The 24816-nt window shown below is 38.6% G+C and overlaps 2 protein-coding genes across 3 annotated transcripts; both read left to right on the forward strand.

Annotated features, from left to right (window-relative positions):
• The first annotated feature begins 1057 nt into the window (after positions 1 to 1057).
• Positions 1058 to 17795, forward strand: LOC106164369 (von Willebrand factor D and EGF domain-containing protein-like). Of its 2 annotated transcripts, none has more exons than XM_087005672.1 (18): positions 1058 to 1211; positions 3320 to 3529; positions 3763 to 3927; positions 4148 to 4210; positions 4729 to 4976; positions 6895 to 6981; positions 7121 to 7525; positions 7823 to 7908; positions 8672 to 8735; positions 10774 to 10989; positions 11705 to 11925; positions 12281 to 12545; positions 12885 to 13034; positions 13234 to 13417; positions 15304 to 15503; positions 15732 to 15971; positions 16249 to 16306; positions 16905 to 17795. In XM_087005672.1, exons 1-18 carry the CDS (start codon positions 1124 to 1126, stop codon positions 16913 to 16915), a joined length of 2961 nt encoding a protein of 986 aa, XP_086861798.1. In that variant the 5' UTR covers positions 1058 to 1123; the 3' UTR covers positions 16916 to 17795. The 2 variants fall into 2 exon arrangements, with proteins under 2 accessions (XP_086861798.1, XP_086861799.1); XM_087005673.1 differs by having other exon boundaries at positions 15304 to 15494.
• Positions 17796 to 20472: 2677 nt separating this feature from the next.
• On the forward strand, positions 20473 to 24761 carry LOC106174362 (uncharacterized). Its single transcript, XM_013555904.3, has 3 exons — positions 20473 to 20707; positions 21695 to 21769; positions 22922 to 24761. The coding sequence occupies exons 1-3, from the start codon at positions 20704 to 20706 to the stop codon at positions 23800 to 23802; spliced, it is 960 nt and encodes a 319-aa protein (XP_013411358.2). The 5' UTR covers positions 20473 to 20703; the 3' UTR covers positions 23803 to 24761.
• The last annotated feature ends 55 nt before the right edge of the window (positions 24762 to 24816 follow it).

The raw sequence follows: 24816 nt of genomic DNA on the forward strand, positions 1-24816 counted from the left end.
CTTTATTTATTTATTTGTTTATTTACAATTAAAACTCCAGTAAAGAGTAATTTGGGCGGCCAAAAGGACAAAAATCCATGACGTCGATTCAGTCATGTTTCCTCGATTCACTGCCTTTCCTTTACCGCCCTCTGGCGATCGATCGATAAATGATGAAGTGACGGGACAGGCTAGACGAAAATAGACGATTGACGAAAATGTGAGAGAATTGGTTTTAATACACCGTACATGAGAAATGTTTGACAATTGAATTGACGAAAATAGATGTTGAATTTATCGTTTAAACTTGAAACTGAATCAATGGAAAGGCAGCGAATCGACGAAACATGTCTGAATCGACGTCATGGATTTTTGCCCTTTTGACCGCCCATAGAGTAAACTGGATACAATATTTTGTCTATAAAAGCACTGGCCTGTTTTGTAGGACTTACTCCTCTCTTAATGTTTACTGTTTTGTTTCAAAAAAGGGGAGATGCTATTCAGCTTGAGATAAACATAGTATCAGGAAATAAATTCACGTATGCGGAACGGCTCTGGAGTCACTCATTGGTCCTATGTCGAGAATAAGTTACGCGTTGATAATCTCAGTTGAAAAACAACTTGATTTATGGAAATACAAATCATATTTTCTTTGCAAGGACAGAATTTTAAATAACACATCTTGCTAATGTTTTTCTATAGATTCCCATATATCTTAATTGTAATTACAAATGATATTCTTTATTAGTTCCCAAACCGGTGTTTTCTTACTGAAAAGAGGGAAAGGTTCACATGTACACACAAGCTGGCGTTTTTAAATGTTGGTTATGAAAACCTAAATAAAACATTTGGATATAGGGATATGTACAAACCAACACGTTACGTTACTTTAACATGATGTCTTATGATATAATAGGATACACGAGGTGATCCTAATATGCAATTTACATGTAAGTGACAAATATTTCGAGAGGCGTCGCCTCACCTCGGTTTCATTGGATTTTTGCATAATGCTAACGTTTTTCTTGGTATGCGGCTGTATATCATTATCTGTATGAAGTCGAAAACAAGCCAATTAGAGGAAATGATATAAAAAGGTAACATTTTAGCAAGTTTCGTTATTTGAAAAAGACGCTGCATCCTGATGCTGCACGACGCAATGTCGGCAAGCAGATCCTACGTCATGTTCTTCACTCTGTGGACTTTCCTGTCTGTGGCTCCTGTTTACGCAGGTAAATAAAAAATTCATTATTGTTTTAATTGATGATTCATGTCAGGGCATTACAGGGTGTTTTACTCTGATTGTCAGATGAGAACTAGATATTTGTTGACAACGTCAGGAAATGTTTTGCTTGTCTTAAAATTACTTACAGTATGATATGGCACAAATATTTATCTCATTATAAAACACATTCTGAAGTTTTAGAACCAAGTATGGCCCAAAAGTCACGTCTGGTTATATTGAATGATCAGATATGAATTCAGTATTCCATATAGTCAAGACTAACTGAAAAAGAAATGAAATGCCAGTTGTATTAAAATGTAGCTACAGTCAGGAACAGCAGGTTGATATTCAACATGGCTGCAAATTTAAGATGGCAACCTAATTACATGCACATTGGTGCCAAATTAAAGTATTTCACCGTATGTTAAGAAGATATACAATTGAATTTGTGGGGGTTTTCATTTCGATTTTAATTAAAATTTGGTAATTTCAGGTGCGTGGCTTTACTACAGGCTTAAAGACCAATGCTTTACCCTCACGTAAATTATGTGATAATGTCAATATTAACACTTTGCAGGATAGCCACATGACTTCAAATGAACTCCAACCTTTTGGGCATAGACTCATGAAGGCGGGGATACGTTGGCCAGGGCGTAAAGACACTTTTATTTAGGGCCTTTTTTGTAAAAGGGAAATCTTTTGACACTTGATACTAAATTATCATACAGGTTTTACTGGGGTTTGCATTCGGGGATTGCACCGCTGTGAAAGTATTGATTATCCGCCAGGAACCGAGAGGCTTCACAGCTTTACAGGCGTAAGGGATGACGCAAATCCTAGATTATTTATTGAGATATATGAAATAAAATGAAAGCATTTTTTTTTATTTATTTGAAATATACAAAGTTAACCGAATAAAGTGTATAGGGATATGCAAGAATAGTTATGAATAACCTACCATAATTATGTTAAACTTCTAAAACTATTATATTTACAATACAAAAACAATGCCAGGGGGACATCTATTTCTAGTCTAGTTAGGAACATATGTCCGGCAAGGACTTCTATTCCTGTTTTCGGGCCTTACAATGCAAACTCACGCGTGTCCGCAGGACTTAAATTCCCATGAATTTATGTCCTAGGACATGGGTTACTTGGAACAAAGGACCTAGGACATCCATTCACAGGACATTATGTCCATATGACACTCATTCCTAGCACTGTCCCAATGGACATGCACCACGGCTGACATCCGTTCCCTTCACACCGGAGGGCACACCTTATTGATGCCTTACTGCTGTGGCCTCTCTTAGTCAGCCCAGGCACTGTGTGGTGCAGCATTATCATCCTGGAAAAGAAACGGATGATTCCTGTCCCCAAATTGTTTTCTACAGATGTCATACAGTGTTGGTACAGGATATCAATGAGTACTTGTTAAATTTTTCATTGACCAGTTCATTAATACCGCGGTATTTGATGCACTTTCAAACCACTGAAGCGGGCCGCCTTTTGAGAAATGTTCTCTGACAGATAGGCAATGGTAGTTGTTTAGGGTGAATGTAAAGACTCAGCGGAAAACGTTAAATGGTAAAACGGCGCCAAACAAGGGTTTTTGCAGACCATGTCACTTTTGCGCCGGTGTAACGTGACAGAGTGTCCCCCATAACAGAGGGTCCACTTCCAATGCATTTGCACAGGTGAGCCTCGCCCTAGATTTTGACCCACATAGGTCAGACTAACCCTAACCATGATAACTATATGGAGAGCGGACTTTCTGTTACACGGACCCTCAGTTTCGTTACACCTGTTTACCTAGGTTACTTCTTGGCAATCCTGTAGTAAGTACCTGAAGCATAGAATCATCTTTGGGTAGTTATTTTGCTAACAGGGGGCTGCGATATGTGCGACCACCGTTTTGCCAATTTCAAAATTACACGAATCAAAAATTTGTAGCCACGGCATTGGAAAATATACCTGTCGTTTTTGGCACTCGTCTTCTTCATAGCAGTACGTTGGATAAAACACCATTTCCGTCAGCTATCTGAAGGACAATATCGCCCTCTTCCCTCAGAAACAATATATTGGCAATACGTGACTAACTTTTTTTGTGTGTAGATCCATGCACGCAAGGCCAGCATCGAGAAGTTAACGACCCGAGGCGCAGCACCGCCATTTCACCGACCAGTGGGGATACCATGCTTTGTGACAGTCTCCTCTCCAGCCCTCCGATATGGTACCGCTTTACCAGTCCCGCCGGTGGAGATATGCCAACAGCAAATCCGGGGCTCCTCAAATGTTCTACCTTATTTCCAGTTTGGTTGAACGGTATGCAAACTTGTGCAGTTTTATACCTGATAGATCAGGTTCGTTTTGTTAATCACACATATTATTGTGAGTAGACTTTCTTTTCTTTCACGATGAGTCTTACATGCAGATTAGTAAATTAAAGTAAGGATAAAGAAATATTGTCAAATTATGTTTTCTGATCTGCTGATATAAAAATAATTTTATACAGACAAAAACAAACAATAGCTAGCTTCACTTTTCTATATTTTAAGGAAATATTCCATCGGTAGCCGACGGTGAGGTGACGCGGCAAGCATGTGTCACAAATTTTGGCGTAAGTTGTTCGTCTCCTTTCAACATCAAAGTGAAGAACTGTGGATTATATCGAGTGTATCAACTGCCAAGAACTACCGGATGCCCTATTGCTTACTGCGCAGGTTATAAAACATTCTCTTTTTTTAAACAGTCATATAAAATTCGAGTATTCCTATACCATAGAAGCATAGTGTTCGGCCAGGCCGATTAGCATATCAAAGCAGCATGTCATTTTTTAAAATTAATATCTCATCTCATTTCCATTCATGAAAGTTGTATAACGAAGCATTTTTGTAACATCAAATAATAAATCTAATTTAAAAACTTCTACTCCGCAATCAGGGTCAGAGGCTCCCTGTCCGCCAGGTACGAGCTCTCCGACTGGATACACACCGGGCTGCTCAGGTGGGTCACTCAGTTCTTACCATTTTCTTTTTTTAATTTCTTTTTGCTTTTGTTTTCTTCCTTTTTTTCTATATATTTTTTCAAAGCGAATATCATTTCCATGAATGATTAATGCGGCACGAGGTATGTTTGTATAAAGATACTTCTTTGATAAGATTTTTGTGTTCGCGTCAGGCCATGGGTCCAGATGTGTCCAGTAAAGTAAAACCTTATACCTGTGTTTAACACCTATTTTCCGTTGTTTAACATTTTGGAGTTATATCCAGACATAATTGTTGAATTGGTAAACGAACGCAACCGACTCAAATATTTTTATTTTTCAAATGGAAAAATCAATTGGGATTGGTTTGGTAAATTTTTTTAAAATCAAATTTTTTGTTGTTGTGCTCGTTTAACAGCATGAATTTAAAAAATGATGAATTTCATCTACTGACCCTGTTTATAGAGAGTGGCCGCTCGCTAACCGATGAATCGATTTGTTCTGACTTAAATTTGTATGTGATTACCGTTTGTTTCAGCCGGCTTTCCAAATCTTACGAAGAAACCAAACCTTTCCTGGACTATTGGTACTGGTCCTGAAATTGTTTTTGAGTGCAAGCCAGATGTCTCTGAGTTCACTGCAACCCAACTCGTGAACATGCGGTTTGACATCACGTGGTACTTTGACGGAAGTAAAGTACACAGCCAACTCGATGTTGCCCAGGGAAGTTTTCCCGGCAAACTGCACGAGGCCCAATGGACCGGGACTCACACACTTGGAATAACGGTAATTATTTCGTGCAAATTATTGCTCACATTGAACACACTGTATTTGTGTTAATAGGCCTACTTATATGTAACCTGTACCTGACACTACGGTGGTATTACCTCCTCCAAGTAGACTGTTTTACCTCCTTTTGTCTGTCTGTTTGTTTTCTGGCTAATAAAACATGTACTGAATGTATCGTTCTGATTTCTGTTTTGTAAATAATTGTTCTGGTACCCGGACCTGACCACTAAATTTTGGTTATGATCTGGATTTTCTGGATAAAATAATAAAAAAAAACTGAATTTTAATAAATTGCCGTAGGATAACATTACGTGAAATTTCAAAAAATAATTTCTCCAAAATTTCCAAACTTTTTTTGTACTATATATAGGGATCGGATCCAGAATGATGTCACAGGCTTATTTTAAATTAAACATTAGAAAGCCCCTTTGCAACTGTCACAATTTCTATAAAATCTCAGTATCTTACGATTGGCTTCCAATTCGCTACAGTAATAGGAGGCTAAATTCTGTATCACTAATATGCCAAACGGCATCTAAATCCGATCTAGAACACGGATTTGACGAGGGCCTTAAATGTTAAAATCGCGATTATTAACTTCGCTGGTTTAAAGTACTGCCAGGCTGAAGACAAAAGGGGCAATTGCCGGTATGTACACCACTCAAAAGCATGTTTTGGGTTTTTTTTCTTTTGATCTGTAAGGATTTCGAAGTGTGCGCTCAGTTTTACTGAGTGCTCTTATATACATGTATCTGTTCGTCACCAGCCTAACTCAAATAGTTATGGTTGGATGTTGATGAAATTTTTCAGGGCAGGTCCGAAGTGGGCCAACTTAAGCGTGATAAGATTTTGGTGTTAATTCGGATCACCAACTAGAACCAGGGCTTTTTTAAACGATTCTTTCGAGATAGAGCCAATTACATTGAGTTCTATTATATCAAGATGTTGTGAAATGAATGTGCTCTCATCTACCACAATTTATGAGTGTTGTCTGGATATCATGCATCGTTAGTTTGTAGATTATTACATGATCCGACAAGAAAGTTATGTTATTGAGTTAATTAATTGTTTGAATGATTGATTGATTGATTATCTTATCACTAAATAATTGATAAAATGAGAATTGGCCTCGCTCTGTGAATACTTTTCTAGTTGCAGTTAAGTTGGATATTACATCACAGCAACAAATATTTATCTAGCACGTTGTCCCCCAGTAATTAACACTTCAATTCAACGTTGCCAACTTTCAGGTGAAATATTACAAAAGAATATTTTGGTACATATACATGCCATCCCTTTCATATTGTATTACTTACAAGAGAACGACTTAACAACAGTCAAATTTTATTACACTGTGGTATATTTTAAGATGCCACAAAATCATGTACAATTGCAGGCATCGGTCCTAGGAGTGTTAAAAACTTTTAAAAAAGGAAAACGATACACGGGAAAATGATATGAATACATTATTCATACAGTCAGTCATCCATCAGTTTGTAAACTCCAGTCGAATATCTGCAGTGCCCCATCCGTTTACCAGATAAGTACAACGATTGGGTAAAACCTGGAACTCATTCTTGAATTGTATTTGGGATATGCAGTAACTGTTACCATATTCTCCCTTTAAGTTACCTGTTTGCCAGCAAAATGCATAGATATTATCCCAATCTAATCTTAATACAACATATCCTATACATGTAAGTTGTATACATTTTATGCTTTAGTGACTTTGTCGGGATTGCACAGTTTGAAATTAGACCACGTGAAAGCAACGCTCTAGCAAAGCAGTATCATGCTTATTTGACAGCTGGGCAGTATATATGATATGCAGAGGGACAGTTTTTTATCAGTTTGTTATTAGTTTGTCGTGATATTGATAAATCGCTTTACACAGGGAAATATTTCTCTATACCAGGTAAGCTGTGGAGTTAAGGCAAAGTATTCTGCAGGGGGAACCCCGAGTCCAGAAGTGAAAAGTGATGGTTTTTTCGCCGGTATTGAGGCAAGTGAACCTTCATCTAAGTAAAAAGTTGTAACAAAATAGTTGCGATTCCTGTATTTTTGATTGCTTCATGTTAGCTACTCTTCATATCACAATGCTTTTTGATTTAAATTTGTATATACTTTTCTCTGTTTTCTAGATATTGACACCAAAACCTCTGCAAATAAAAAGCAACGACCCACCCAAACAAATCCAATTACGACCTACAGTCCCAGTGCTTTGTCCGCTAGGTTTACCACTGATTTCCTTGTGTCCTAAACTTCGAGTAGAGGTAAGAGTACCAGAAATCCAAGGCAACCCTGGCGTGTGCCCGCAGACAGGTGTCGCAGTGGGTCCCAATGTGGTGTTTCAGAACACAGCCTGTGGTGTGGAGATTCCGTCCTTCCCGACTCTGACTCCTGGTTGGAATGCCATAGTATCTCTCAATGTCGCAGGAACTATAACGTCAACCTATTTTGGTGACAAAATTTCCAACGTGAAACTAGCCACTCTGTCGTTCCCTTCACACCCCGCCTGGTCTAATTATTACCTACCTGATTTTCCGGTAAGTACCAATTTATTTTTGCTTCTTGGATATACTTTTAAAGTTTTTTTTTTATTTAAGAAAGTCATAAACCCTAAGCAAGAAAAAAATACTTGTTTGAAGGAAAACAACTATGTTAATACAGTGCTTCAGTTCTTGTGTAGCAATCTTTTTTGTCCTTCATAACATTGTGCTCATACACATTGCAGCGGGCTGTTGTACATAAAATGCACAAATATGTTTGATAGTTGCCACCACTTCCACACTGATTCAAGGAACTGACCACCAGGCTGACGTAAGTTCACGTACATTTTCCAGGTATTGGTGTATAACGTTGCAGTTCAGCTAGCTGGCAAGATGTGCTACTCTCACAATGATCCGCACATGCGCACATTTGATGGCGAGTAAGTACAGTTCAGCTCAGTTCATGCAGCCACACACACACACACACACACACACACACACACACGTATTTTAAAAGGACAGAAGCTGGAAGAGTTTACCAACCACCATGCTATAGCGAAGGCCCAAAATACTTTATAGTCAGTGATTTAAGAAAATAGATCCTGAACTTTAGAAAACACTTCATTTCAAAATTCAATGAATTTTGTGCGAAAGAACTTCCTAATATTATTCTGTGTTTGTAAGGTGTTTGACTCGATAAAAGTGGACCCGGTATTAACGCCGTGGTGTAAAATATATTACAAAAGACGCAAAATTCTTTAAAAACCTCAAACTTGACTTAAGCATTTCATAGTCAAAACACCAATCATAAAAATGTGCAACGAAATGTTTCTGTATTACAATACCAAGTCTTTTAAGAAATTTTTATTTTGTGCTTGGTTTTTTATGTAAATACTTAAGACACGGACAGTATAGGTTGTAGCAGGCTTTAGGAAAACTACTGCCTATGTAGACTGGTACAGGGAAGATTGAAAACAAACCACTCTCTGCTGCCCCTTCTATTTTAAAAATACTTTTCTTTGGCTTTTCCCCTTGTGTTAGACTCCTATTTCAAGCTTTTTGTTCCTCTCTTCAAGAGACTGATGTTCCATAGCTTTGAAAACTAATTGTTGTGTATTTTCTTTCCACTTAGTCAAGACACCCTCCCTTACTTCTGGTACTTATGAATGTGTAAATAATGATTTGATCCTGCTTTCTATTCAGACGTTATGAAAATCATAATGCAGGAGAATTCGTGATGTACAAGCACCGCACTTTACCCGTCCAGGTGAGTTCTTCACAAAGAGAAATCTGTTTTATCGAATCCAGATTAATTACACACCCTTATTGCTCTTGCAGGGGCGGATCCAGATATATTTTCTGGCAGTCTTCCAAATTATCTTTGTTGATCCATCCTCCATTTTACCCGTCATTGTAAACTTGAAAACCTGACCGTCTTCCGGAAGACCCAGCCCCAAGAGTCTTGTGTCTACAGAATTTTCACGGTCATGAATAACATTTGTGAAAGTTTAACATACAACTTATTGCGGGCTTATTTATGTTGTCACCCACAGCTTAAAATCTAGGTGCGTGAATAAAATAACACGTATCAAGACACAATAAGAAGTCAAACATTTTTAAACATGTTGAAAAATTATATGGAACTATCCCCCAAGTGTTATACATTCATGGAGATGCTTTTCGTACACTGTAAAAACGGTGTTTAGCACTTAAACACATTTCTAAGCACCTGTCTCATTTTTTCGATGCGTTTAGCTCCTAAGCATGTTAAGCTACTTAACATGTTACACGCTTTGACGCGTTTGACGCCTAATAAATGCGCGCACACACACACACACACACACACACACACACACACGATGTCACGGTCACCTTTATCTGCTATAGCTATTTCTATCCATAACAGGGTAACGTGAACTAACAACATCGTTGACTTCACACCATCATCTTTACAGCGGGACTTATTCATCCTTGTGTTAGCTGACCTTGCGAGGAAGTTTATTGGAATATATTTCTGAAAATCAAGTTAGGAAAATTCACTAGTTTACTAAAGACACGAAACAACTATCACTTTTACTTTAAAATTTTTTATCATATTTTGATAAAATGCTTTTCGGTATTGATATCTATTTATTTTTTCCGGAAGTAATGAACAATAGAACATCAGGATGATGGTGGGGTATTCATTATAATGGTTTATTTAAGCTTTCATCGCATGCTGGTTATTTTGGTAACGATAGTCCGAATGTTTAACAAATCGCACAGCTCTAGTCGCCCACTAACCCCAAGCCCAATTTGGAATTAACCGCTAAATGTGGTTCATACAGCATAAGACGTGTTTTGGTTATTTATAAAAAAGGTTTTCAAAACATTAAATAATATTTTTCCAGAATGTTATAAAACGCTTATAAAACTGCAGGGGCATCATTTTGCATGGAGTTAAAAACACCCATAACGTTACCATAACGTTATTCTATACTATCACCATCATGTAACCAGCTGAATTTGTTATTTGGATTATTACTTAATAGGCCTATTTTAAATAATCACACGTTACTGCAAGGAAGGACACAACGCGTTCGAGCAAGCTGCTCCACGCCTCCAACAGCTCCATACGTTTACAAGGGGAAGTGTTGAGCCAAATTGTTGATTCTTGTAATAAACTTGTTATGGGATCGTATACATAGGATTGTGAAGTATTTTTTTTCTATGACAAGCTTGAAAAGCTAAACGTGTTGTTCAGCAGCTCCACGCGCTTAGGAGTTCCACACCTATAGCAGCTCCATATGTTTAGCAGCTTCACGCGCTTAGCAGGGGAAGTGCTTAGCCAATGTGCTTAGCTTGTGATAGACTTGTTATAGAATCATATGCCGGTGAAGCTAAACACATAGCTAACGTGTAACACTGCCAACGTGTCTAGCTTTTACTTCTGTGAAACGCTTGAAAAGCTATACGTGTTTAGCTTTTACACATATTTCTTAATGCGTATAGGTACCTAACGTGTGTTGTATGTATTTAAATGCTAAACACTGTTTTTACAGTGTAGCATCACACAAAGACAAATGTCGGGAAGTTGTAAAATCAACATAAAACATCATTTCCTTTGTGAACAAAAGCGTCAAACTAGACTATACCTTCAAACATTTTGTAATAATGAGAGTGGTTTCTTGATTATAGAAATGTCATGTCAATTATTGATATAAGCTTGACTGAATTTCATTACGATTTCCTTTTATTTCACCAATACATCTCATTTTTAATTATTTAATTAAATTTGTTAAATTACACTGTTTTGCTTACCATAGGTGAACGCCCGTTTTGAGCCTTGTCAGGGAATAGCAGGGGCAACATGCAACTGCGCTGTGGCCGTTAAGTCGGGCACAGATATATTCATTGCTGACTCCTGCAATGACCTGCGGTTGCTGAAGCAAGGTCTGAACACACCCTACAGTGTTGGGGTGGTAGGCTGTGACTTGGAAGGAATGAAAATCGAGATGACAAATGGTGGGAAAAAATTTAAGGTGACCACCCTCATGTTAAGTTATGTAAAATTGATTACAAATTTGCACAGAGAAATCACATATTTTGCTCATGATTCGAATTTCAGGAAGCTTGATAGTTTTTTTCCTTTTGAAAGAATGCGTAGATGTACTGAAGCATACGTATGTTCTTCTTACCATAGCATTTAGTGTTATTGTACCATCAGCGTGCATGGGAGAGCTGGTGGTACTTATGGTTTTAGCCCAGACCCCTCTCGTCCGCCGCTTGTCAGCAGATACAAGTCACCTCTAAATTATATCTTTGAACCCCTTTGATTTTGGCCTCTGTTCGTGTATATGCCTAGGTGCGACGCTCTCTCATATTGCATTTTAAGGTCAATACGGCCAAAATTTTGCAAAATTTTCAATTTTATGCGAAAAAAATTTGTGTGATTTTCAGAAACTGCATAGACCTATGTTTTTTTATTTTTTAATTTTTTTTATTTTTACTACGGTGAGAAGTTACACTTGGGGTATCCTTTTATGTGCGTGAATTTGGGGTCTATCAGTGCACCGAAAAGCTAGTGATCTCTTGTTTGCATGAAATGCGCTTCGCAAAATTTCTAGCCCATACATTTCCTAATCTAGAGGAGATTCTCACCCTTAGTTGCCACTGAACTTGAATACGATAAAAACCCTGCTGGGGTAAAAAAAAAAAAAAAAAAAAAATCTAGTTACAATAATGTTTCCCCTTCAGATAACATTGCCAACTGGTGGCCAAGTCGTAATAACATACCAGAATTGGGGTGGAAAGTTTCTTAACCTGGATATTTTTCCCGGTGAACTGGATATAGACAACACAAGAGGCCTCTGTGGGGTGCTGAACAGTAATGTGAACGACGACTTCTTGCACTCTGATTTGACGACAGTGACTCCACATACCACATCTCACCCGAATGCATTTTCATTATCATGGAAGTAAGTTTAAAGACACACTGTGCTGGTTAGACCATTCTATGCAATAATAATAATAATAATAATAATAATAATAATAATAATAATTGTTTTATTGTTGTTAGAAATACTCTATTCAAAACCGTTAGGAAAAATACAACCTGTGAACCTAATTTCGAGTTCTGAATTTCTTAGTTTTATCGTCAACAGCAAAAAGGCATATAGCGTAATGCAACAGAGTTAACGACATTATTTATAATGCTTCCAGCCCCTTGCCTCCACTTCATTCTTTTGAATAAACGTTGTTTAAAAAAAATTATTTATTTATCGTCCCAAATATACAGTAGTATTGTAGTTCAGCGCTGTTTTTATATTCCAGAGTCACTGTGCCAACTGAAAGCCTGCTGTCTGGAACACCTGGAACAGCATATACCAGGCACCCCTACTGTAAATGTCCAGTGAACAACTGGGATCCGACCGCCAGTTTGGACTGTAATCTTAATAACCAAGTTGCGGTGTGTGTGAATCAAGCTGCGGTCACCAGCGCCTTCTTCCAACAATGCCAAAAAAGACGAGACACAACGAACGATGATGATGTCTTTGAGCCGAGAGTCTATGTAGACTATGATGATTTTGTACCTGCGGTAGGTTGACAAGTGTTATTTTTAAGATTTTTGAATGGCACAAAATAGGTTTAAAACAGAGACCAGTTCAATGTAAATCTTTTTTTTTTTTTTTTTTTTTTTTTTTTTTTTTTTTTTTTTTTTTGTATGATTGGAAAACGATTGTATTAAACGTGCTGTATAGAATTTTAAGGTTAAATATTACGTTAAATATTATGCAAGTGAAAAATGAAGTCCGTCTTTCTTGTAAGTCTTTGATACATACATACATGTACAGTGGCTATTTTGCATATCCCGAAATACGAGGTGCTAAATACGAGGTGCTTAATAATGTATTTGCTTGCTACAATTCATCTACAGGAAGCAGAATGGAGAAATGGATGGAATGAAGTATCCGCTCGAGAATTCTGCAACCGTTACATCTTCTCCAAAGAGTCAGTGAAAGGATGCACTGAATTAAGCAATGTAGACACAGAGGGGCCGGTGGAAGGGTGCGTACTGGACATCAAGGTAGGTGGTTATTTTGGTAAAAATACATGATTTTATTTTTATAGCTGTACTCAAACATTGTGCACCCTGTTCCAACACATAAGAATATGATTTCTAAATAAAACATTGTAAGCCCAATTTGTTGATTATAAAACCATGTTTACACGTCAAACATTCATTTACCGTAAAATATGTATTTCATATTACTTTTTTATCAAAGTTGTCTGGCGGTACAGGCTGGGCATTTACGGCCGTGGAAAATGTGAAAGTTTCATGTGAGGCAGAGTTACGCAGAAATACAAGTCTTTGGATTTTCGACGTTAAGACCAACACAACCCGTCTGCCAGACGTTATTGACAAAATATGCATGAATGAATGCAGCGGACGTGGAATTTGCGAAGGAGGTTTGCGTCAATATTCTCTCATTACTAATGCATTGGTACACGTGACAAATTCATGACACAAGTCATGACACATTACCCACGTATATACATTTTCCAATATACTGAAATACAGACTTGACATTTAATATGGAATATTTCAATTTCGAGGGTACGCCTAGGTAGAAATGCGTTCTTTTTTCAAAAAACTGCGATCTCATATAAGACATGTGAATGGAAAAGTGTGTAGTCAGGTGTGTCGCTTCCAATTAACAGAATACCAGGTTTGTTACGCTGCTGCATTATGTAATATGCAGTAATTCAATTGGGTAGTGTTCCTTTGGGCAGGTCAAAGCTTGGCTTTGGCAAAGCATGCTTCTGTCAAAAAAGTATCCATATGTCGGCAACTACTGCATAGAAGAATTTGAAATTTTGCATGCAAGTGGTCGGTTTTACAGTGTGTAAAATGAGTTATGCAGTGCTTTACAAATTTGTTAATCTGTGGCAAAATGGCGCGAAAAAGAAAGACATTGCCAGACAGTTAATTGCGCCAAACGAAACGGTCCGTACAGTTTTATAGTTTAATGCCCAGACTGATGTACCTACATAGAGGCCACACCCAATGTATTAAAATCTTACCACCAGAGTACAGGACCCACTGTCTTCAGGATATGGTGTTGCAACTAAACAAAAACCACCCAGTCCGTTCAAAATGAGGGGTAAATTGCCACCAAAACGCATTTTTCAAGGCCCTTAGCGAACACCAAACTGTTTTTAGCAGGTTAGAATACCAGACGACCTCCGAGGAACCTACTGTAAACAGCAAAACATCGTTGTATGTTTCTCTAATGAATTGGGGACCCTGACCGTTTCTCGGATGAACAATAAAACCTCGTGGCTTTCTTTATTGAGGTCAGATTTCACCTGTACCGCTCAACTAATCAAAAAAGAGTTTACAGACATCCAGAAGAGGCCAACGACGAAGTGTGTGCCGCGTTTAAAGTGACTTAGGTCATTAACAGCGTCAGTATTTGAAGTGGATACCACATTGGTGCCAAAACACCAATGGGAGTCATCGACGAAAACCTGAACCAGATCAAATAAAGAAATAATCTGGGAACATCTTGACTATCATTTGATAGTGGGCACCTTAGGAACAATTTTAGGTTACACGGTGAGATTGCCGGTTCACACAGAGTACTTTTAATAGCAGATTACTTACAGAACCAAGGGAATGAGCAGCTACCTTGGTCATCAAACCGCCATATTTGAACCACATAGACAATATGTGGGTAGGCCATCACTCGCCAAATGAATGGCCTACATGTCCTACAACAAAACTGGACCAAATTGGACAGATTTTGACCCATCCCTGGAATGTTATTCCAGATTGAACTCTTAAAACCTATCCCAAGGAAAGCCTTGCCAATTGAGAGCGCTGGTAGCAGCCAGAAGAGGTCAGACGTAACAGCGACTGTTACTGTGACTAGTTACTGACATGAGGGTCCTTTGTGGAGCGTGTAACTCTTTTACAGACAATAATTTGGAAAATATGGAGATCCAAAATATCTCTTTTAATGGTTGTCGTATGAAGTAGAAAAGGCAATGTGTTTTTGTTTTGCTTCTCTGGCGAATTCCATTAATGAACTGATGTCACAATGACATCAAAGAGATAATTAAAAGTTATTAGAACACGATTTTAATCCTTATTTTCATTTATCAGTCAGCAAAATAGGTAAAAACTGATGAAAAATGATTTGGAAAAAAATATTCCATATTAAATGTCAAGTCTGTACATTCAAGCTCAACGCTCTAGTGTCGCAACTAACAGACGTACAGCATGGACTGAACCCCTGTCACATCCAGGCAAGAGCAATCTTCCCATATTAAAAGTGGTGAGTCTTTTGCAGGGGAATGCATTTGTGAAGATCGCTATGGCGGGGAGGATTGCTCAGTTGATCTGACGGCTGCGCCGGTGTTATTCGGGGTACCAAATGGAGGGGTATGCGACATACGTAACCGGACATGCGCAAAGACACAAGTTTATGGCGAAACATTTTTGAATACGACAAAATTGATATGTAGGATAAAGAAATATGAGGTATATGAGGTAATGATTCTAATTCGTTGTTAATGATTCGACTCTTATTCTTTGTCAATGTGTACAATTATCATTTGACCATTATTAGGACATTCTGTTTGTTACGCTGCGATTAATCTTTCCGGAATTATCTTTAAAAGTTACCGTGTGTCACTTGTTATATGATTGCCAATATATTGAAATTTTAAAAGATTTAAGTTTCGGGACCATGTATATGGGAACTTGCTGCCTTTTTAGTGGGAATATGGCGAGTTCATGCAGGTACACGGACACGAGGCGCCGGCTCAATTCAAACAATTCCAGGAGGTTCTTTGTCCACTGGTGTTGTACGAAACTCCACCTTCCCTGGTCATAAAATATCTGATCAGCGTCGCCAATGATGGTGTTAACTTCAGCAATGAGGTGGTCCTGACTGTGTATAACCCGGAGTGTTTCATATGTGAAATAGACGCAGAGCATGTCTGGTGTTCAGTTAGGGTAAGGTGCCCTGCATTACACTATTCAAATATGCCTGAATTTGCATAAACGAATATATATAGGCCCCTATATATATATATATATATATATATATATATATATATATATATATATATATATATATATATATACTCGTACATTACTTTTCCTGGATATAGGTATGACAGAGCCTTTAGTGGTATAAACTAGAATGTGACCTTCCCTCATTAAGGTACCGATACAGCTTTATGTGTTTTGATATTCTTTTTGACGTATTTCTTGGGATTTTTTATTTCAGCCGGGTGTTTGCCTCATTCACGGGAATTGTTACATAGGAGAAGAGTGCCTTGAACACGGTAGGTAAACATACTCGTACCAGTGTGAAGGGAACGGAGGTCCTCAGTAATGCATGTATGTAGAACATCCATACTGGGGTGGGGGACATGCATTGCTTTCGTATCCGTACACCATTAAGTGAGTTATCACACATACGCGAATATAAGCAATTAGTCGAAAACGTCAAACGTTGTTCCAAGTGAACAATAAGAATATCAACTTGTAGTTTCAACAAGTTACAAGGTTTTGGCAATGGTGGTTCCAAAACTTTGCTAGGTCTGAACAAAGAACTAAAATGCATCACTTTGCTCGGCAGATAGGCCTATCACTGGGTAAACGCATGTATGACAGACGAAGATATTTAAATGTAATAGGTAAGGTACAAAGATGGGAAAATGCTTTTTTTTCTTCTTTTTTTTTTTGGGGGGGGGGGGGGAGAAGGGAGAGAAAAAATTAGGACGTGGCCCATTGGGCCCCTTTGGAGCCGCCGTTGTCTGTACCTCAATATTCAAGTTATACTTGTATATGATGTATTGATTCATTGCGTTTAGAAACAATGTAATGAAATATACTTCAAAGAAAACCCCTTAACGGATATTGAATATTTTGTTATTTCAGGTCCAGTGTAGTCTGGAAACATGCCACTTGTCTTCAGTTCGACTACTTTGAATAAATCACTGAGACACCACGTGTACCCCTGTATTTAGATATGCTGATAAGAGATAATTTCACAAAAGTGGCGTTGAAACAAATTTTGCCCCCCTGCTTTTCTGTACTCTTTTCAAATAGGCTACAACATATCACCAGTAAAAACGCTTTTTACATGTAGTTTCGTTTTGCTGTGTAGAAACCATGTGTAATGTGCAAGCACTAGTTCGCCTATATTTAGAAAACATAAACGTTACAAGCGTACTTTCTCTAAACAAGGAAGACTTGTAGACATCTACTTCCTTGTTCAAATTAAGCGTTTAAACTTAGAGAACAGTTTTTGAGTTCTTAAAACAGTAACTTTTCTTCGAAGCGCAGAATATCGAATAGAAAATGTACCATATACCAGTGCATGTTTTAAGACAGATCATTTCGAAACAATTCAGTCAGAGAAAAGGAAAACACATGGATGATGCTGGCTGCTAAGCATGACACACTGACTAATATTAGAGATGTACGAGTATGGATGTTTGAGTATGGTATACTTTATTTTCTTTGGTAGACTCATTTTAATAGCAGATATACATATATTCAGGGTTATAGACATTCAGACTTTCATATTATTTAATTAGTTTTCTTATTGTTCATACAATAACGCAATTCTTGCGCCTCGGTGTCTGCGCTCAGATGAGAAAATGGTACGATGCTTTAATAAACGGTTTGTGAGAAAATAACGAAAAACAAGTTGCAGATTATTTATTGGTCAGCCTTCGGTTTACATTATAAAGTTCCAAAGGAAAGAAAGAAAAGTGGAGAAAAAGAAACGGAAGAAAATGGGTAAAATAAATATTTTGAAATCGATACCAAGTCCGTGTTTATGTACATAAGACAAAACCTAGTATGAAATTGTATTATCCCCGGAACTCGCTTCTAAATAAATCTATTCAAAAATTACACCCAAAACATTTTATAAACAGTCAACTTCCTGCAGTTTATTTGTTTATCACATTTTCTGTTTGCTGTGTTGAACGTTCTCCCGCGGTGACAGGGCATCAGAGAGTAGAGACGCCCAGGTAGCAAACGCATATATATACCTGCTGCAGGGATTCCTGGTGTGACAGGAATTGTAGTCTGCTAGGAACCGCAGTCCGTTCCCCATTACATTTTACAGGTGACATCGTTCCATATACTAACCCCAATACTCTGACTAACCATTACCTGTACTAATCATATGAGACCCCGGACTTCAATTCCTAGGACTAGATAGAAGCAGACATGGGATCACCCTCAAACTTGGTACAGTACCCTTCAGGGCCGTAGCCTGAGCAAAATGCCAGGGGGGGGCAGTAAGCGGATACGAGGGGGCGAAGCCCCCGATGGGGGAGGGTGTGGGAGGTGGATGATTGTCTAGTGGCCATGAGTGCATTTTCTCACAGAATTGATACCAACCTTGCAATTTTTTTTCACCTTTGCAATTATTTTTTTGCACCTCAAATCCCACGGGGGGGCAGCTGCCCCCCGGAGGCTACGGCCCTGCCCTTCCTTTACATTTTCCGGGTTACATACTCCAGTTTTTCAATTGTAAATCCGCTGGTTGAAATTAGGCCTTAACACATCTGTCGAATGAGAATGCGGCGGAAACACTGGATTTGGACATAATGGTCGAATGGCATGGCTCCTTTTTCTAACAGTCCGTTTCATCCCAACCCCTAGCTTTCGTTTACTTCTCCCACAAATTATGAACAGCCAGTCGCCGTCGAAACGTTTTGGCTGAATAGTCCTCCAACTAGGTCTATTTTTAGCGTTTAATCACTTTGTCATAGCATGCATTCAACAGAAATATTCTCTCACTTATAATCCATACACAATAAGCGGAAAAATATTTGACTTTTCACAGAACTTAATGAAATCACTGCTCCTTCGCACTCACGTCTCAGCTCACGTGTACATCAAGCTAAAAATGCTAACTTCCGTCTTTCACCGACATCACGATTGTGGTAGGCATGAGAACATATATATAAGTAAAGTCGGATAACATTATACTTTAATAACCTATGATTAGTCTTTCATTTGCTTCTCCGCAGATTTACGTATATGTAATGCTCTCCCGGGTCTGGTATGGAAACTACGCGTGCTTAAAAACCCTGTGTAAGGAAGCTGTCTCCCTGCTTGGAGTTAATCGCCAATGTTTTAATATCAAACTTAGCTCGTTTATGTTAGTTCTAAATATATGTGACTATTTATTTATTTATTTATTTATTTATTTATTTATGTAACGGAGTTGTTCCTTGTTTATGTCCATGACTGTACCTTATTTGATTTACAGGTATATTTATCTCAATTTAAATCGCTTACAAGCAATTTCAATCTGAGCCTACTGGTACCTCCCCCCCCCCCCCCCCCCCTCCGGTCCTAGCCTCTTCCAGTCTCAATAAGCAGATACTTAGAGCTGATCCCCCAATATTGATTCTTTGCACCGGCGTCACTTCCGAATCACAAATTGTCCGTGCTCTGCAAAATGTAAGTTTTTAACTGGTAATTTTAACTAGAATTTATATGAGCAGTAAAGTGTCAATATTTTTCTGTGAGTTAATATTCGCCGCACCATGGAATATTGGCGTAATCCCATCCCAGTATTTCCGATAGGATTCCATGTTTCAATATATTTCTCTACGACATCTTGGCCCTTTCTGTTGACCAGCAGGTTGAGTCGATGAGCATGACGTCACATGAACCCTCCTACAGGGGTACCTCTTTGATACATGTATAATCGCCGTCCGGAAGCTCTTTGAAATATTATTTCCTCTCTTGAATGACCCCCTTTGTCGGTTTAATTGTTGGATTGACAGAAATACCTAACGAATACTTCGTAGTAAGAAAAGGTTATCCTTATTAATTTTCAACCTCCAAGACGAAACCTTTTTTATCGACTGTCGCACATCTGCAGTAGGCCCTACTTTCAATTCTATGGAAAAAATTCTGCCAATACATTTTTCTTACAGCAAAACGACTTCTCTGCTTTCTTTGTATTTGCCCTGTAGCATGCTATGAATTAGTGATTATTTTGGGTTTACGTATTCTGCCTTCGGGATACATGTACTGTATCAATCTGTTCAGCTGAATAGTTAGATGAAAATTTATCAGCATTATAGGGCACGGCGAGGATGTCTGTCGCACGGGTATATGTACCCGTGTGTGTTCAGTGTTATTTCTGTATCTTAGTAGCGTGACTGCAGTTCATTATGTCTAACTACTTTACATGACCTCAAGTTACTCTACCTCTGGATTGGAAACTACATGGCATTTTATGATGTAAGGTATCACTGATGTTTTTGGATAAACAGGGTCCTTCAATTCCATCAAATTGAGAGCACATATTACCTCGTCCAATGATAAAGCAACAATTTAACTTCTTGCGATTTTTTCTTTTTTATTTTTACCAATAACTTAAGAAAGCCAAACAGCTAAATGACTAAGCAGCCCCCATCTGCCATTTTAGTAACCATAGGTATTATGTATGCATATTAAATCATCCACCAACTTCGCCAGCGCCCCCTAATGATCCCCGCGTTGTTTCTGCGGTGACACGAAGTCCCACTTTCAATGCATTACACGCACTGCGTCACTGCAGGCAAGGACTCATCTCCAGCTTCGCAATAGCACAGCCGAATTCCTCCAGGGACGGAACGTCTTCAACATAGGTGAGAGAACGACAGCTAGACACCTGTGAACTTGAGGACAGAGCAGTCGAGACTTGAACAAGACCAAAATGGGTGAGTTCTACGTGGAGTGTGCATGGCCATTTTTTGCAATGTTGTTTTTTATTTGCCGTGATAAGCAGCGAATACATTTGCGAAGAGTTAAGGCTTAAGGATGCTATGAACAAGAAGTGACTCAGTGTATAGAATAGCATAGTATAATCCGACATTACATAACATTCAAAACAACATCGTATTTTTATCATTCACATAGATGCATTATGACAAGTCTTGTGTAATTCTATTACTCAGTACACCCAGGTAAGCTGTATTAAATGGTATGTTACAAAAGACATTTATGTCAGCTATTTTAGTATCTCTTCAACGTGTACATGTAGCAGAACAATGAACAATTGAGATCCAATGATAAATGTTAATCAGATAATGGTTGTTTTATACGGTTGCAAGTAAGCCGGCGGTTACACATGAGCCAGATATGTATCAAGAAAGCTTAGGCATCTATAGGGGAGGGATGGCGGTACTAGTGTCATTGCAGTTTTAAATTAACAAACAATGTACACCTTAAAGGTTTGGACAATTTAAAGACATTTTTCCTCAGGGATGGGAGGAATTGGACCATACACCATAAATCTTAAAACCACTTAAAAGATTACTCTTGAAGACGCGTGTTTCCCGTGGCGTTCCTCACGCAAATATATTATAGTATAAAGGACAATAAGACATAGAGCAGAAAGACAGCTGACAGACTAATACATGTAATTGATGGAGTTGTACGAGATGGTGTGACAGTGGTATACTAATACATAAGTAGGGCAGAAGTCAAGGTGGGGCGGGTGGAGTAATTTGGAATAAATTGAAATACAATACAAGCCGACCCAACCCCACAAATGAAGTATATTATTTAAAGGGATTTTAAGGATGAGAATGATCCGAAGTTGATTTTCTTGTCGGAAACATGTAGGCTTTATCGAGTACATAGTAGTCTATTTAATTAACAACAAAAATATCATTCTATAACAAAAAATTATTATTAATTTTCAGGTTGCATCTCCAGTTCATCTGGCAAGGCCGAACTCAATACGGAAGCAACAGAGAAACAAACAAAAGATGATGCAGGTAACAGATTTTAATTTTACCCCGGTCAAAGCACATGTATATTGAAATAAAGCATCCACAGAATCTGTAGCGCATGAAAATAAACGTGTAATATTGACAAGGGACACTCGTCTATATGTAGGTTGAGCAATGCTGCCCTTCGACTCTACTTAGTTGCTACACGCGATCGCGTCATCCTTGTAATGCTTAAGATCACTACGCCCCTCTTTAGGTGAACAAAGATAGTCAGAGTTGTGATAACATCACATGAATCTGAGATCTTGATAAGTCCACATTTTCACAACACATGCAACAAAGGGGTACCTAAAGGCAAGTAATTCAGCGCATCAAGATACTTGGCACATAAAAGGTTAATTGAAATATTTGCATCTGCTTAAGATTGACAACCAACACTTAAATTTACAGTGTACAACATCAGTCAAGCCATCCAAACGATTAAATAGGCGTAATAGGTGCAAAATGGAAATTGAAATGTATGGACACTATACATATCTGCCCTTAATACTCAGCCTACTTTAAAAAATGCCAAAATACCTGTGGCTACTTTAAAGTAAACGTGAACACGTTTTCTTTCAAGACCGACTCAATATACTAGCATGCATTCCCGTATATTTCCCCCAATAGATAGGCATTCAGCCTACCGAAAAAAGACGAACAGCAGGGTCTGGGGTAACCGCTAATGCCAGGCACTCGATATTTTAGTTTAGAAGAGTCAGAAAGAAAAATAACAGATTATAGTGATCACCGCTGTTTACGAGCATGCATCGTACATTTTACAAAGGGGGTAGGTCGTAAAGGATGACATAATTTTTGTGTCACCCATCATAAAAATTACCCGCACTGAAATCATACAGGTATTTTCAGTGATGCTGTTAGCTCTAAGACAGATATTGCATCTTGTAATAATCCCTGTTCATAACAAATTGAAATAAGCGAAGAAAGCCCTCAGCATTTCTTATTATCTTACATCTTCGGTTAAGAATATCTACATTTGGGAGAACACCGTTAGTGTGAAAATTAAGCCAGTTCGTTTTTGTGGTCTGTTCATACCTGTCTCACCAGCTCCACAGGGGATTTGCAATACCCACAGGTGGTTAGGGATAATTTTCATTTAACGTAGGGATAATTCATTTTGTCTTTCATTTTTTTCAGCTGCTAAAGACAAACCCATCGTTTTGGTCATCGGCGCCAGTGGTAATGTTGGAAGCGCCACCCTGCAAGCCTTGTCAGACAACTACAGTGACAAAGTGGATATTCGAGCGGGAGTTCGAGATCCTTCTAAAGCTGAAAAGTTGACAGCCATCAAAGGCGTCACTGTCGTGAAGGCAGAAATGGGGGCAGAAGACCTGGAGGAGGTGTTAAAGGGAGTCGACGCTCTCTTCATTGTTACCCCCGGTTCTGAAGATCGCGCACAGAAGGCGGTTGCAACTGCAGAAGCGGCCAAAAAAGCTCAGGTGAAACATCTCCTAGTGGTCAGTGTCTTGACGGCTGATAAAACCGATACTATTTTTGGCAAGCAATTTTCAGAAATAGAATCAACCATTGCGAAAATGGACGTCCCATTCAGTTTCTTGCGATTGCCGATGTTTGTCGATAATTATTTCCTGTTCAAAGAGTCCATAAAAGATCAGGGTGCGATCTATTCGCCAGCGGACCCCGCTCAGTCGTACACACCAGTGGTAGTGAAAGATGTGGGTCTGGCTGCGGCGGTAATTTTGTCTGATCCCAAAGACCATGCCGGGAAAACATATACCCTTTGTGGTGATAAGCACTCGTTCTCCGACGTAGCAACCGCTTTTGGAGAAGCCTTGGGAAAGGAAGTTACGTACACGCAGGTACCATACGAGGACGCCAAGACGGCATTTCTGGAAAAGGGTTTCCCTGAATGGCAGGTAGACGGACTCCTGGAACTGTACAAGACGATAGATGACGGCACACATACAGGTGACCCAGATCAGTTGAAGGAGGTTACTGGAAAAGAACCTACAACACTGAATGACTGGGTTAAAAGCGTGGCCGAGAACTTCAAATAGATTTAGTCATTTTAAAGTACATTTTATTATGAGCGACCTGAGTGTGAAATTGATTAGCAAGCATATTTTTATATGATGCCAATTCGATTACATTAGTGTTAAGTTATCACAAAAACACGTCAAGATGGTACTGAAATATTATTGCGACTTTTTGTATAGACTACATGTATAATGATAGCATTACTAAATCTTAATCTTAATCCTAAGCCAAGATGTTGTAACAAGCACTGATATTGGTTATAATTAAAAAAGACCAATTTCATGCACTATATGCGTATTTTCATATTAGTTGATGCAATTTTAATGCTAATAATAATAACAATAATGAAGCAAACTGCATAATGCTATTTGGTTAACTTGGTGAAAAAAGGCCAGACTTATCGAGTTTTTACTTCAGGAAAAAGGTTCAGTGACATGCTACTGGTTGACAAAATTAATTCCACATGTACCAAATTTTTCCCGACCCCCTGAAAAAACTGTAAAGCCACAAACTTATCTGCAGCCCAACCTTTCGGAAAATGAACTGTCCAACCTATTTCTATTTTGTGCCAGTTCCAGGCAATAAAAGAGAACGGGTTTCGATGGGTGATGCTTTATTTCTTCATCGGGAGAGTTGTTCGTAGGTTCTGTGAACTAAGCGTACCTGGGCCCGTAACTCAAAAGCATCGTGCATTGCGAACAGCGATATCACACAGAGGCTACAATGAATTTTATGTGGCAAGTATGGGCGAGTTATGGAATCGAGACGCTTGCGCTCGGTGGCAATGCGCGATGCTTTCGAGTTACGGGGCCCTGGTGTACAGGAGCGCGGTGAGCGGAAGAAGACTGCAACTTTTCCGGCGAGCGTTTCTGATCCAAGTAAGGGAGACAAAACTAAACGTTTTGGAGAACGTTGGAATAAATTGGCATACAAGTGATCAAAATCAGTAGTTTAGAAATAAATTGAATATATTAAGTTAGTTCGTTGTTGTTTACAGTACAAATATGTGCTTGTGTGAGAGCTTGAAATAAAAA

Source organism: Lingula anatina, chromosome 2, assembly GCF_051362555.1.
Source record: "Lingula anatina isolate TDL-2025a chromosome 2, LinAna3.0, whole genome shotgun sequence".
Lineage (NCBI taxonomy): Eukaryota > Metazoa > Brachiopoda > Lingulata > Lingulida > Lingulidae > Lingula > Lingula anatina.